General features: G+C 40.6%; 1 protein-coding gene across 3 annotated transcripts in view; it reads left to right on the plus strand.

Moving 5' to 3' along the window:
- ITSN1 (intersectin 1) overlaps positions 1-15,511 on the plus strand; it is a 254,550-nt gene that overhangs the window by 85,594 nt on the left and 153,445 nt on the right. For all 3 annotated transcript variants that reach the window (XM_054468745.2, XM_054468746.2, XM_054468747.2), the window contains exon 5: positions 6,973-7,133. In XM_054468745.2, coding sequence (XP_054324720.2) covers positions 6,973-7,133 — 161 coding nt within the window. The remainder of the gene's footprint in view (positions 1-6,972; positions 7,134-15,511) is intronic.

The following is a 15,511-nucleotide window of genomic DNA, read 5'->3' on the forward strand; positions in this document are numbered from 1 at the left end:
CTACCACACCTGGCTAATTTTTGTATTTTTAGTAGAGACGGGGTTTCACCATGTTGGCCAGGCTGGGCTCGAACTCCTGACCTCAGATGATCCACCCGCCTCGGCCTCTCAAAATGCTGGGATTACAGGCATGAGCCACCGCGCCCGGCCAGGAATAATCTTTTGAGGAGTGCAGTGGTGCGATCTCACTGCAACCTCTGCCTCCCAGCTTCAAGTGATTCTCCTGCCTCAGCCTCCCGAGTAGCTGGGACTACAGGCGCGCGCCACCATGCCCAGCTAATTTTTGAATTTTAGTAGCAGGGTTTCACCATGTTGGCTAGGATGGTCTGGATCTCCGGACATTGTGATCCGCCCGCCTTGGCCTCCCAAAGTGCTGGGATTACAGGCTCGAGCCACCCTGCCCAGCCTTCTTCCTGTTCTTTAAATGGGCTAGGTTTCTCCTTGCCTCAGGGTCATTGTACTTAGTGTTTCCTCTTCCTGTAATTCAATTGCTCTAGTTCCTCACATCGCAGGTTCATTGCCTTTCAGGTTTCAGTTCATATGTCACCTCCCCAAAGTGGCATTCCCTGACCAGCTAGTCTAAAGTGGTCCCCTCTGCCCACCTCTTTCCCTTTACCTTGGTAGCACTTATCACCATGTAAAATAATCTGGTTTGTTCTCTTGTTAGTTCTGCTTGCACTAAAATATAAGCTGTGTGGTGGCAGGAACTGGGTCTTTTTCATAGATATAACCCCAATTTCCAGATAAATGCCCAGCCCCCCACTCCCCGCCGCCCCATAATTGGTTTTTGAATGAATGAGAATGAATGATTGACGAAGCTGGATTAGTCTGCACTGCTGCTGGGTCTCACCTCCAGCCCAGGGGGCAGCAGGTGAGAGATGAGCAGCCTGAGGCCAGCCTTTGTGGATGAACTGGGCTCCTAAAGGAATCTGTAGGTGCCAACACTGCAAGGAGTGAGGTGGGACAAGAGGAGCCTGACCTCATCCCTTCATCCTGTAACACACACAAAGTAGTTTCAGAATTGTTGTATTCACCTCCACTACAAACAACAAATTTAGGCCTGGTGCAGTGGCTCATGCCTGTAATCTCAGCACTTTGGGAGGTCGAGGCAGGAGGATCACTTGAGCCCAGGAGTTTGAGACCTGCCTGGGCAACATAGTGAGATCCCGTCTCTACTTTTAAAAAAAAATTATCCAGGTGTGGTGGCACATGCCTGTAGTCTCAGCTACTCAGGATGGGGTGGGAGGATCACTTGAGCTGAGGATTCAAGCCTGCATTGCGCTATGATTGTGCCACTGTACTCCAGCCTGGGCAACAGAGTGAGACCCTGTCTCAAACAAACAAAAAAAAACGAACCTAGTAAGTAGTGTAAACCAAAAAGTATCTGAGACAAGAGGTCTCAATCAGTTTAGGAGTTTATTTTGCTAAAGTTAAGGACATGCCGGGAGGAAATAAGCACAGAATCACAGAAACTGTGCTTTTCTCCAATGATGATTTTGATGGCTTCAGTATTTAAAGGGAACAGGTAGGCTGGAGGGCAAAGAGGGAGGATATGGTAATTGATATGTTGCCAGAGAAAAGGAGCAGGCAGGGAAGTAGTCAATTAGGTAATAGTAAATCAGTAAAGTGCTCAGTAAGTCGGCACTTTACATGAGATAAAATGGAACATAAAGTAGCCACCTGTAGAGGTGTTTGACCTTTTATTTGTAGCTCTCTACTTAGGAACAAAGGGAATGACAGCTTCTTGCATGACTCAGCTTTCAGCTTACTTTTCTACCTTTTGCATAGCGAATTGGAGTCCTGAGTTTTTATTTTCCTTTCACAGTAGATTTCAAGATTACTTTGTAGTTCCTTTTGTTTTTAAACAGAGGACATATAAAGTACTATGTGAAATTACTTGGACTAGGCTTTTTTTCCCATCTCTTATGTGCATATGTTAGTTATTTATAATATGATTAGGTTTATTTTCATTTTTATTTAATTTAGATGTGCCTCCTCATCTTTGTGGACTTAATTTTATTATTTAAATACATAACAGATTAAAAAGGTTCTAAAAACCAAAATTAACAAAAAGGTGTGCTCAGACAAGGTCACTCCCTCTTCTATCCCTTTACCCTGTTTCCACCCATTGTATTAGTTTCCTGTTATCCTTCATTTGTTTATTTTTGTTGGAAAAAAGCAGGTACATAATGTATATAATATGTACGTATTCATATTTAAATTACCTCCTTTCCTCCTTACATTAAGGTAACCTGCTATAAATGCTCTTTGTTCTTTTTTTTTTTTTTTTTTTTTTGAAACAGAGTCTTGCTCTGTCACCCAGGCTGGAGTGCAGTGGCATGATCTCGGCTCACTGCAACCTCATCTCCTAGGTTTAAGCAATTCTCTGCCTTAGCCTCCTGAGTAGCTGGGATTACAGGCACGTGCCACCATGCCTAGCTAATTTTTTGTATTTTTAATAGAGATGGGGTTTCACCATCTTGGCCAGGCTGGTCTTGAACTCCTGACCTCATGATCCACCCTCCTCGGCCTCCCAAAGTGTTGGGATTACAGGCGTGAGCCACCGCGCCCAGCCTGTTTTTTTGTTTTTGTTTTTTTTGAGATGGAGTCTTGCTCCGTCACCCAGGCTGGAGGTGCTATCTTAGGTCACTGCAACCTCCGTCTCCCAGGTTCAAGCAATTCTCATGCCTCAGTCTCCCAAATAGCTGGGACTACAGGCGCCTGCATGCCCAGCCAATTTTTGTGTTTTTAGTAGAGACAGGAGTTCACCTTGTTGGTCAGACTGGTCTCGAACTCCTGACCTCAGGTGATCCACCTGCCTCGGCCTCCCAAAGTGCTGGGATTACAGGCATGAGCCACTGCACCCAGCCATAACTACCATATTTCCATAAATTTCTTAGAGTTTTCATTGCCAGAGATTCCCCACAGTATGTTTATTGAGAAAAGCATTTTTTGAGTATCACGACATTTTCAACTAAATGTTGGGATTGTCGTGTGTGGTTTAAAGTCAAGTCCCTAGAATCATGATTAAGTTTCTTGTCCTCACCCATGGAAACACTTCTGTAGGACGCCTTTAGAGTCTAATTAAGCCATTACCTAAAGTCTTCTCCCCTAACCTACTCATTATCCCACATTGGATATACCTGTTTCTCACCAGAGACCATATTGGGCAGTGGTGTGGGGAATAGGGAGTGGGCACCTGCCTGACTGATTGATTGGTTTTAGTATGCATGTTGATGTTGATTTTGATTAATGGGAACTCTTCCCCACCAAACCATTTTAAATAGTTGCGTATCTTTTAAAAACTACTTAGCAAAAGAAGGAAGTTCACCATTTCATTTTATTTACTTAATTTCCTTTATAAAACCTGAAAGGTAGTACAAAAATAAAGCAACCAGAAACCAGTTTCATTTATGAACATAGATGCAAAAAAAATCAAATCTTAGCAAATAGAATTTCACAATGTATGAAAAGAATACACCATAACCAACTTTATGCCAGAGGTGCAAGATTGGTTCAGTCGAAAAATTCTATCAACAGTAGTCATTATTTCAGCAGATAAAAAGAAGAAAACTTGTGATCGAATTGGTAATTACAGATTATGCACGTGATGAAAAATACAGTAACCATTTCTAATAAGTAGAAAGGAAACTACTTAAATATGTGAGACTACTATCCATGAAAAGAGTCAAACTCTGTAAAATATTTGAAAAGGTTTATTCCAAGCCAAATATGAGTCACCAATGGCCTGTGACACAGTCCTCAGGAGATCCTGAGACCATTTGCCCAAGGTGGTTGGTATATAACGTGGTTTTATACATTTTAGGGAGACATAAGACATCAATCAATATATGTAAAATGTACATTATTTCGGTCTGGAACAATGGGACAACGGGAAGCAGAGGCTTCCAGGTCATACGTGGATTCAAGAGTTTTTAATTGGCATTTCATTGAAAGAGTTATTATCCAAAGAGCTGGAATCAATAGAAAGGAATGTGTGGGTTATCATAAGTGGTTTTGGAGAACAAAGTTTTGTCATGCGGGTGAAGCCTTCATGAAGACTTCAGAGAAAATAGATGGTAAATATTTCTTATCAGACTTTAAGAGCCTCCTTTATCAGTCTTAAGGCCAGTGTTGATGCTAATGCTGGTCAGCTGGGCCTGAATTCCAAAAGGGAGGAGGGTATAATGAGGCATGTCTGACTTCCTCTTCCCATCTTGGCTTGAACTAGTTTTTCAGGTTAACTTTGGAATGCCCTTGGCTGAGATGGAATGCCCTTCAAAGTTTTTCAGGTTAACTTTGGAATGCCCTTGGCTGAGATGAGGGATCCATTCAGATGGTGGGGGGCTCAAAATTTTGTGTTTAGTTTACATTACTTTCCAGAAATCACTACCAACTGTCATTCTAAACAATGAACTCTCTTAAACTATTAGCTCTAGTAAATCTACTGTTTCATTTAAGCTCAGAACTGAGCAAGAACGCATTCAGTAATGTCTTAGAGGCAGTAAAGACCAATAAAAAAGATTGGCCTAAATATTGGAAAAGAAAGATAATGCTCATTTTTTTCTAGTTATGTGATTGTATGCTTAGTACGCCCAAGAGATTTTAGTTTTAAAACATTAATAAGACTTGTAGGAGTCTGGTAGGATAGCTAAATACAGCCTAAATAATTTTTTAAAATAAAAAATGTTCTCTGTGCTTGAAATAAGCACCTAAAAATGGAAATGGGGGGAATGTTTCATCTAAAATCTGGCAAAAATGATAAAATTCTTCAGAATACATTTAACAAGAAAAGCATATTATATGAAAAAAGTGATACAATTTTATTGAAGGAAATATTAGTATATTTGAACAACTGGGAAGATTCTCTTTTCTTTGGTTGGGTAAACTATTGGTGCAGAAGCAATTGCGGTTTAATCAATTCTCCAAAAATCCCCTTCTGAGGCAGTTTTTGGATCCCAGTAGGGTTGTTTGTATAATAGATAAAATAATCTAAATGTTCATAGGAAAATAGACACCCATGAATAACCAAGGGGAAGAAAAAACCTTCCCAGACCTTCCTGGATCACAATATACCAGAGAGCCAGTGTGATCAAATCATTGTAATATTGACCTGGAAATTGTTCAGTCAGAACAGATAGTCCAGAAATAGTTCTCACTTCATATGAACATTTCATACATGATAAAAATGTATATTAGTTCAGTGAGAAGAAGAGAGATTGATTAATAAATATTACTGGGAAAGCTAGGAATCCATGTAGAAGAAATATAATTGGACCCTGGAATAACTCCCCCACCCCTACACATAATTATTGGTTTAAGGATTGAAATGAAATAAAATAATACAATGTTAGAAAATCAAGGACTGACAGCCTTCTAATCATGATAAAAGAAATATTTTATATATGAAAATTTAGAATTTCTATGCTGTACATATACATAAATCAACAAATAATGAATTTTTAAAAATCAGCGGTCAGCAGATAAACAGTTAATTTGTGATGCACTATGAGCTCTTATAAACTAACAACAAAAAGACATGCAATATATAGAAAATTTGGCAAAGGATTTGAATAAGCAGTTCATAGAAGTGCAAATCCAAATGGCCACGAAATATAGAAAAGTGATGCTCAGGTTCACAAGTAGTGAGAAGAATTCAGATTCTGAATTCTTTGCTGAAGGGCCCATGACTACAGGAGAATGGGGAACTCCTATCTGAGGGAAAAAGAAGGTTTCTGCAACCACAGAGCTTTGTTTCCTGCATTATGATCTTTGTTTTCTAAAATGATTGTGCCGACTTTTACAATCTTGATCACTTTTAGAGATTTTTTTATCTTTGTCTTATGCCATGCTTTTTATTGTGTTACATGTTTTCTTTTTTTGAGTTAATTCCAGCTATGCAGAATTATTTTCTGTGTAACTTAATTTTCCTTTGTGAACAGTGTCCGGATATGGCTCAGTCTAAAAGATTGCTAACCATGGTATTTTAATTGAACTGTCTTATTTAGATCTTTCAAATACATTTTTCGTAACATTGGTTTAAAAAAAATCCTCATGCTTTTAATATCTGGATTAAAAGAAATAAAATCTGAATAAAACTTTTTTATGCAGAAGAGGTTAAGTCGTGAATATGTGCAGTTTTGATGATATAATGTAGTTTCCAGTTACAAGGACAAACTTTTGCTTACTTGTTCTTAGTCAAAAGGCCAAGAAGCGATTCCTTTTGCTGACTCTTCTTTGAGAAAGTACTTTACATTAAAGCTCATTACAGTTTGCACTTGGACCATGTATATTTGAGTACCATTTTCAAATAGCAAACACATTTTGTAAGCTGAGTTACAAAATTGTTGAGTGATCTGGGGCATGATTCTAAAGAAAAGTTAGTTTCAAGAGCTTTAGAGGTTTAGTAGCATTATAGTTGAGTAACCCTAGCATAGCATAAGTAGGTAGCATAGCATACTGCGTCATGTTCCCACATTGAGGTTTGTAGAGCTCTACAAAGAATGCAATCTAAGTATCTCTAGCAATATTAACATTCTCTGTTTCTAAATCTTTTTCTTTTCTAATAGCTTTATTGTGAAAGAATTCACATAATAAAATTTACTCGTTTAAAGTATCTAATTCATTGGTTTTAGTTTATTCACAGAGTTGTGCGACAGTCACTGTTGGCTAATTTTAGAATGTTTTCATCACTTCAGAAAGAAACCCCTTTTGATGTCTAAAGTACAAATCCTCACACTGAGGCTGAAAATCACCTGCTAAAATGGCAGAGTGAAAGATATTTTATGTTTATATAAAACTTGGCCAGTATTTACAGGCTATTTCCCATAGCTTGGTAAACAGTTATGTTTTCTGTTGTTCTCTGTAGGGTAAGCGTGCTAATGATTTTGTTTTCGTGTTGGTGGGAGTGGTGGTTTTGGAAAGGTTCTTTTATGGTCACAGTTGTTCTCAGGCCGTGCTGTTGGTTTGCAGGGCACTAGCTGACATGAATAATGATGGAAGAATGGATCAAGTGGAGTTTTCCATAGCTATGAAACTTATCAAACTGAAGCTACAAGGATATCAGCTACCCTCTGCACTTCCCCCTGTCATGAAACAGCAACCAGTTGCTATTTCTAGCGCACCAGCATTTGGTAAGTCTGAAAATGAATTGGTTTCTGTATTTTCTTGTGTATTTTAAAAATAAATGTTTTCCTTTTTTTCCCTCTCGGTTTATAACATTATGAAATTCTAGGAGGTAATTCTGTCTGAAAAATGATGGCCCCCTGCAGGAAGATAGTGCTGGGGAGAAGAAGGAGCATGTTCACATTTGAACCCTAGGATGTAAAATCAAAATGAAAGCAGAGATGCAGGCCGTCAGTCAGGGGAAAAGGAACAAACTTACAGTCCGCTGCTGCAGCTTCTGGGTTTTTTTTTTTTTTTTTTTTTTTTTGCTCTTCCATTGATCCTTCAGGTTGTTGCATACTTCCTTTTGGTTTTCAGTTTCCATAATGTCTGTTTCTCCTTGTGCATAAACAATTCCTTTGGATTATAGCATGTAGAAATATATATATTTTGAATCACAGTATTGAGTCACTTGGCCACATTAAATTCTTTCTTAGAACAAAATGGAATAGAGAAAAAATAAACATTGTTATCCTGATTAAAAACCTAATTCCAGCCAGGCATGGTGGCTTACACCTCTAATCCCAGCACTTTGGGAGGCTGAGGCAGGTGGATCACCTGAGGTCAGGAGTTTGAGACCAGCCTGGTCAACATGGCGAAACCCCATCTCTACTGAAAATATAAAAAATTAGCCAGGTGTGGTGGTGCGCACCTGTAATCCCAGCTACTTGGGGAGGCTGAGGCGGGAGAACCTGGGAGGCAGAGGCTGCAGTGAGCCAAAATTGCGCCACTGTACTCTAGCCTGGGCGACAGAGCAAGACTTCGTCTCAAAACAAACAAACGTGATTCCATAAAAAATTAGCTTTCAACCAGGTATTTTTCTTATAAGTTAATTGATTAATTAGTTGACTGAGATCAGTAGTTCTGATTTCTGTTCTCATTCTAGACTTTATTTAGGTTAATTTGAAGATCACAGTAATAAAATCTAACATCTGATTCATGGGGAGGTCCTTTAACAGTTTAAAACAAAACATGAAAATTGTGGCTAGAGTTTATTTTCATCTCTTCATCCTCAGATAGCTGATGATAGGTGATAAAGTGAAATAGATTTGGGAGGGGGCAGTCAACAGTAATTCAGGATTTCTCTGATACAATTAATGATAAGCTAAGATGCAGAAATACTCTGGTTTTACTTATTTGGTTTCCTATTAAAAACAATGTATTGCCTTTCTTTTAGTAAGTTTTAGCCACAAGGCTGGTTTTTGTAAGGGGAAAGGTTTTGGGAATATTTTTAGGCAAATAGAATAGTGGTCCAAGAAAAGAAAGAAAAATCCGTATATGAGCAAAGGCGAGGAAGAGCAGAAGTGAACACTGCAGCAGCCTCCACATGACTGGGGCCATTGTTTGTCTTGTCCAGTGTGTCTCACAATGTTTAGCCTTTAGTTAACCAGCTAATTTAAGTGGAACTTGCTCTGAATCCCTGAAGATCTCTGTAGCCAATCTTTGGTCAGGACCCAGGTGTTAAAATAGTTCAAGGGTGTTTGGGGTTGAACACAGTGGCTCATGCCTGTAATCCTAACACTTTGGGAGGCCAAAGCAGGAGGATTGCTTGGTCCCAGGTGTTCGAGACCAGCCTGGCAACATAACAAGGCCTTGTCACTACTGAAAATTTAAAAATTAACCAGGCACAGTGGTGGGTGCCTATAGTCCCAGCCACTTGGGAAGCTGAGACAAGAGGATCACTTGAGCACAAGAGGTCAAGCCTGCAGTGAGCCAAGATCACACTACTGCACCCCAGCCTGGGTGACAAAGTGATACCCTGTCTTTAAAAAAAAAAAAAAAAACAACAACAACGGTATTTGGTTTTCTTTTGGCTTTCTTCCAGTGCTACAAGAAGAAATCTCATAGTGGATTCTCTAGGTCAAATGACTAGAGGCACCCCATTTCTTCTTTTTCTCTCAAACCTGGGGTCAATGATTTTTCCTGTACCATTTAATTTGTTTTCTCTTATTCCATTCTGCCATCAGAATTTCAGTTGTGGAGCTATTGCTGATTTAGTTTCAGGAGGTTGTGGCCTTACTGCTGAGAAAGTTTTACAGTCATTAAGTAACCTGCTACTGTTAAACCTGCCAGGATTTCTGACCTAATACTCTGCCAGGCAGCCCATCATTCTTCCCCCCAGACTTCTCCCTGTCTTTCCTCACCTTGTTCTCACCACATTGATGTTCTCAGTAAATGATTTTGATGAGGCTAAACCATGACGGATATCAGAACGTAGGAGAAGTTCCTAGTACATGATCTTGATCAAGTTTACTTAAGTCTTTTCTAGTTCTACCTCTCACCTCAATCTAGGGTAAAATATATATATATATGTATATATATATATATATATTTTAATAGTTCGTTCAGCCACTTGAGAATACAATAATTTATTACTATTGTCATTGTTTTCTTTCTTTCTTTATTATTATTTTTTTTTTGAGACAGACTCTCACTTAGTCGCCCAGGCTGGAGTGCAGTGTCATGATCTCGGCTCACTGCATCCTCTGCCTCCCGGGTTCAAGCAGTTCTCCTGTCTCAGCCTCCCGAGTAGCTGGGACTATAGGCACATGCCACAACACCCAGCTAATTTTTGTATTTTTAATAGAGACAGGGTTTCACCATGTTGGGCACACTGGTCTTGAACTCCTGACCTCAGGTGATCCACCCACCTCAGCCTTCCAAAGTGTTGGGATTACAGGATGAGCCACCGCACCTGGCCTGCTTTCTAATTAATATTTAAAATTATTGGTTAGGTGTGGTGGCTCATACCTGTAATCTCAGCACTTTGGGAGGCCGAGGTGGGCAGATCGCTTGTGCTCAGGAGTTTGAGACCAACCTGGGCAACATGGCAAAACCCCATCTCTACAAAAAATACAAAAATTAGCTGGGTATGGTGGTGTGTGCCTGTAGTCCTAATTGCTTGGGAGGCTGAGGCAGGGGGATGGCTTGAGCCCAGGAGGTGGAGGTTGCAGTGAGCCGAGGGAGATCGTGCCACTGCACTCCAGCCTGGGTGACAGAGCCAGACCCTATCTCAAAAAACAAAACAAAACAAAAATCTGACTCTGCATTTCCTTGCCCTTATATATAGTATGTACCCTCACATATAATATTTGATCACAATGATAACCCTAAAAAGTATACAGAATGTATTAGCCCTGTTATATAAATGAGGGAACTGAGATTCTCAGAAATTGAACATTTTGCTTAAGGCCATATTTCTAACAAAGGAGGAAGAACCTGTCCAAAGCTACCATTTATCTAAAGGCAAGACGGAGTCTCACTCTGTTGCCCAGGCTGGAGTGCAGTGGCATGATCTCGGCTCACTGCAACCTCTGCCTCCCGAGTTCAAGCAATTCTCCTTCCTCAGCCTCCCAAGTAGCTGGGATTACAGGCACCCACCACCACACCCAGCTAATTTTTGTATTTTTAGTAGTGACGGGGTTTCACCATTTTGCCCAGGCTGGTCTTGAACTCCTGACCTTGTGATCCACCCACCTCGGCCTCCCAAACTCCTGGCATTACAGGCGTGAGCCACCGCACCCGGATGGCTTTAGGTTTTTTAAAATTACCTTCTCCCATGCCTTCGTTATCACCAAACTAACTGGGTGATATGACGTGTCACTCTTCCATGGTTCCTTGTCTGCATGGGTTTTTTGTTTTGAGACAGGGTCTCACTCTGTTGCCCAGACTAGAGTGCAATGGCACCATCATAGCTCACTGCAGCCTCCAACTCCTAGGCTCAAGTGTTCCTCCTGCTTCAGCCTCCTGTGTAGCTGAGACTACAGGCATGCACCACCACACTGAAGTAATTAAACAATTTTTTTTGTAGATAGAGTCTTGCCCTTTTGCCCAGGCTGGTCTCAAACTCCTAATTTCGAGTAATCCTCCCATCTTGGCTTCCCAAAGTGCTGAGATTACAGTATAAGCCATGGCACCCAGCCTCAGATATTTTTTAATGTAGTTATTAACACACTGTAGAATTAAGACTTAGACTGGAGTCTGAACAATGATTTTGTTCAACTCCCCTACAGAGAAGAGAGAAAAATGGGGTGCAGTGATACTGTGACTTGCCTTAGAGCACTCTGAAAATAGAATTTTCTATTCAAGGAAATTCTATGGGTAGACTTGGTACCTTCTTTCACCAGTGTGCACTCAGCATAATTCTTTTGTTCCAGACCCAACTTATACAGGAAGAGTCTATTTTTCTTTTGCTTGGTTTTTGTTTTGCCAGAGTACATGGTTTTATTGGATTAAACCAGTGTTTTGTAAGCCCCTACTGTGTGTCCTAGTTGCTGGGAACATGCTGGCCAGCAAGGCCTCATGGCTCCTACCACTGTGGATCTTATTTTCAAATTGTGGGGAGCAAGGAAATAAATACTTTTAGGTGAGAATAAGTGCAATAAGTTCATTAAAACAGGGTAATAGGAGAGAGACAGAGAGAGAGAAACCAGTAGAACAAGATGGCCAGGGAAGAATTCTTTGAGCAGATGACTTTTGGAACTGAAGTAGATGATGAGAGCCATGTAAAGACCTAGGGGAGAGGCCTTCCAGGCTAAAGGAACTGCACTGGCAAAAGTCCTAAGGCAAAAACTAGCTTGGGGTTTGGAAGGTGTGTGAGGGGCGTTGTAGCTGAAGCATGGGGAGAACATAAGGAAAAGCAAGCAAGCAACAGATTAAGCAGACAAGTGACGTGGTTGATAGACTTATCTGTGTTATCTGAAGACTGGAATGTAGGGGACAGAATGGAATCCTGGAGATCCGTTAGGAGGCTTTTGCCATGGGCAAGAGGCAATGGTGATTTATATCTGGTGGTGATAATCAATGTGGAGGACAGATTAGATTTATTATAGCCTGTATTTTGGAGAAAAAGTAAAAAGGACTTGTCAGTGGTTTGGAAATAAGAAATGAAAAAGGAGAATTAAGGCTTTTCGCATGAATAACTAGATGGATGGTATAAGTGTATACTGAGATGGGGATAACAGGAAGAGGAATGGTTTTAAAGGAGAAATTAAGAGTTTTGGTGATTTTGAGAGTCCTAGTAGATTTCCGAGTTGGGATGTTAAGGAGACAGGGATGACTACATTTGACTGGAGCTCAGAGGAAGGATCGATCAGCTCTGGGGCAGTTTGGATATGGAGAGCATGTCTTAGGGGCAAGCTTAGCTATAAGGAGCACAGTGTAGACCCAAGCCTTGGTGTGATGTGACATTTAAAGGCCAGGCAAAAGAGGAGAAGCCAGAAACTGAGACTGACAAAAGTGAAATGGCAGAAGATTGGTGTCCTGCTACCAAGAAAAAGTGTTTCAAGAAGGAGGGAGTGCTCCATTGTTTGAGGTGCTTTTGAGAGATTGAGTAAGAATATGGCAGAACAGTGGTGATTAGATTTGATATGATGAGCTTGTGAGTGACCTTGACAAGCAGTTTCAGTAGAGTGATAGGGACAAAATCCTGATTGGAGGCTTGGAAGAGGGGAGAGAATTTCAAGAGTTAAGACTTACACAGTAAGAGGTGATGGCAGCCAGAATACGGCTTCTGGTAGATGTATTTATTTAGAAAGTCATTCATTCAGAAAAGGTAGTCAGTTGTCAAAAGGATGATAGTCTTTTTGCAGTGGCTATTTAAAGCACAGTAGGCCAGGCACGGTGGCTCATGCCTGTAATCGCAGCACTTTGGGAGGCCAAGGCTAGAGGATTGCTTGAGGCTCCTAGTTCAGGACCAGCCTGGGCAACATAGTGAGATCCTATTTCTAATTTTTTTTAATGTAAGTAGATAGATAGATAGCTAATAAATTTTTCCATTTCTGTAAAATGGAAAAATTATTATGTAAGAGAAGATTTTTAACAAATTTGGGAGCTTAAAAGATGCTTTTACCAGTCTGATGATTAAACAGTATTTTTAAACTTGTCCTTTTCCTCAGTGTCTTTTTGAGGTTAGCCTCCTTTTAGGTTAGGGGTCTGCAGCACAGATGGGGTACGTGTCTTGAAGGTTAACTGGTTGCGCAGTATGCTGTGTCAAGCCTTTTGAAAGTCTGAATGATGGCTCATGAAAACTTTTTAGTTTGTTTCCATCTGTTGTTAGTTGTTGCTTGAGTAGATTGACATTCTTACTTAAGCAAAAACCAGGATTTGGAGTATAATTCAGTACAGTTATCAAAAGAAAAAAACCAAATTTTTTAAAAGAAAAACACATTAAAAATGTAGTTATCAAATAATCTTAGAAAATTTTGGAATTCTAAAACTGACAAGGTAAACCTGATACATGTTGCTGTGTGTGGATATGTAAAGTTAATCTGATTCCAAATGAGATGTGTGGTAATGTGCTTGATAGTGTGTACGTGAACTGTAAACCAGTCATCTAGATGACTATAATTAATAAACTTTTACTCAGTAAAGCCCAAGTTAGAATTTTTTTCTTCTCTTTGTTGAATTTTCAGTGTCTATAAACATTGTTTTTAAAAATGAAAATAGGCCAGGCACAGTGGCTCATGCCTGTAATCCCCAGCACTTTGGAGGGCCCAGGCGGGCAGATCACGAGGTCAGGAGATCGAGACCATCCTGGCTAACATGATGAAACCCCGTCTCTACTAAAAATACAAAAAAAAATTAGCCAGGCGTGGTGGCGGGTGTCTGTAGTCCCAGCTGCTCAGGAGGCTGAGGCAGGAGAATGGCATGAACCTGGGAGGCAGAGCTTGCAGTGAGCCGAGATCGTGTCACTGCATTCCATCCTGGGCGACAGAGCGAGACTCCGTCTCAAAAAAAACAACAAAAAAAAGGAAATAGTCTGATTTTCTTACTGTATAAGTAATAGATGCTGATTGTGAGTCAACAATGCAAAAAGACTTAAAAAGTAAAAATTACTATTAATTCTATTACCCAGTGATGACCACTGTGCTCAACAACACTATTTTTAAAATCTTTTTTTTTTTTTTTGAGATGGAGTCTTGCTCTGTCCCCCAGGCTGGAGTGCAGTGGCGCCTTCTCGGCTCACTGCAACCTTCGCTTCCTGGGTTCAAGCGATTGTCCTGCCTCAGCCTCCCTGGTAGCTGGGATTACAGGCATGTGCCACCACGCCTGGCTAATTTTTGTATTTTTAACAGAGATGGGGTTTCACCATGTTGGCCAGGCTGGTCTCGAACTCCTGATCTCAAGATCCACCCGCCTCGGCCTCCCAAAGTGCTGGGATTACAGGCGTGAGCCACCGCGCCTGGCCCTATTTTTAAAATCTTACACAAGTAATACATGCTCTTAGTAAAAAGAAATACAAACAAAACAGAATTGTGTACATTTGTAACAGTGCAGGAGGAAGAGGGAAGAATTAGGGTACCTGGTGCACTTGAAACAGGAGAACCCCAAAATAGCTAACAGGTATTTGCAAGAAAGTTCAACCAGGCTGAGAGCAGCAATAGAAATAGGAAAGGGTTGTGCTCTCTGCAGTACTGAGTGAGTACAAAGGATCTGAGAGATTTGGAGCAGTCCAGCCCCTATGAACTCAAAAGACTGGCCCAACAAGGCTTCCTTTTGGGACAGGGCTTCATACTCAGGAAAAATAACTGGGAGTGGAATCAAAATTGACCAGTACAGGGACATGGATACAAAGGAAAGAGACGGTCCAGACAAAAGTAGGGGAGGAGAATGGAGACTGGAATTCCTAGGAAGCAAGGGTCACGTAAAAATGAGCAACAGAAAGTATCAAGCAAGGTCAAATCCACTGCAGAAAGTGTCAAGCAAGGTCAAATAACACAAAGTTATCATTAGAAAAAAGGAGAATAAAGGGAGAAATAACACCCCTGTGGACAGTGAAAGCACACCAGTAAATCACTACTTCAAAACAAGCTCAAAGAGAATAAGAAAATGATACAAGACTTGAAAGATGAACGTAAATCAGAGTTTTTAAGGCTCAGAAAAAAGGTGACAGAAAGAATGAGAAATAAAAGAAAAATTCATTCTAGAAATGAGGATGCAACTAGAAGCAACAAAAGGGAAACTAACTGAAGAAAAATAGAAGTTACAAAGAGGAAAATAATTTAAATTAAAAGGAAATGAGGCTGGGCGCAATGGCTCACGCCTGTAATCCCAGCACTTTAGGAGGCTGAGGTGGGCGGATCACTTGAGGTCAGGAGTCCAAGACCAGCCTGGCCAACATGGCAAAACCCCGTCTCTACTAAAATTACAAAAATTAGCTGGGCATGGTGGCACATGCCTTTAATCCCAGCTACTTTGGAGGCTGAGGCATGAGAATCGCTTGAACCTGGGAGGCAGAGGTTGCAGTAAGCCGAGATCACACCACTCACTGCACTCCAGCCTCGGGGATAGAGTGAGACTAGGTCTCCTAAATAAGTAAAAGGAAATGGAAAAGATATAAAAAGAA

The sequence above is a fragment of the Pongo pygmaeus genome, chromosome 22, assembly GCF_028885625.2.
Source record: "Pongo pygmaeus isolate AG05252 chromosome 22, NHGRI_mPonPyg2-v2.0_pri, whole genome shotgun sequence".
Classification (NCBI taxonomy): Eukaryota; Metazoa; Chordata; class Mammalia; order Primates; family Hominidae; genus Pongo; species Pongo pygmaeus.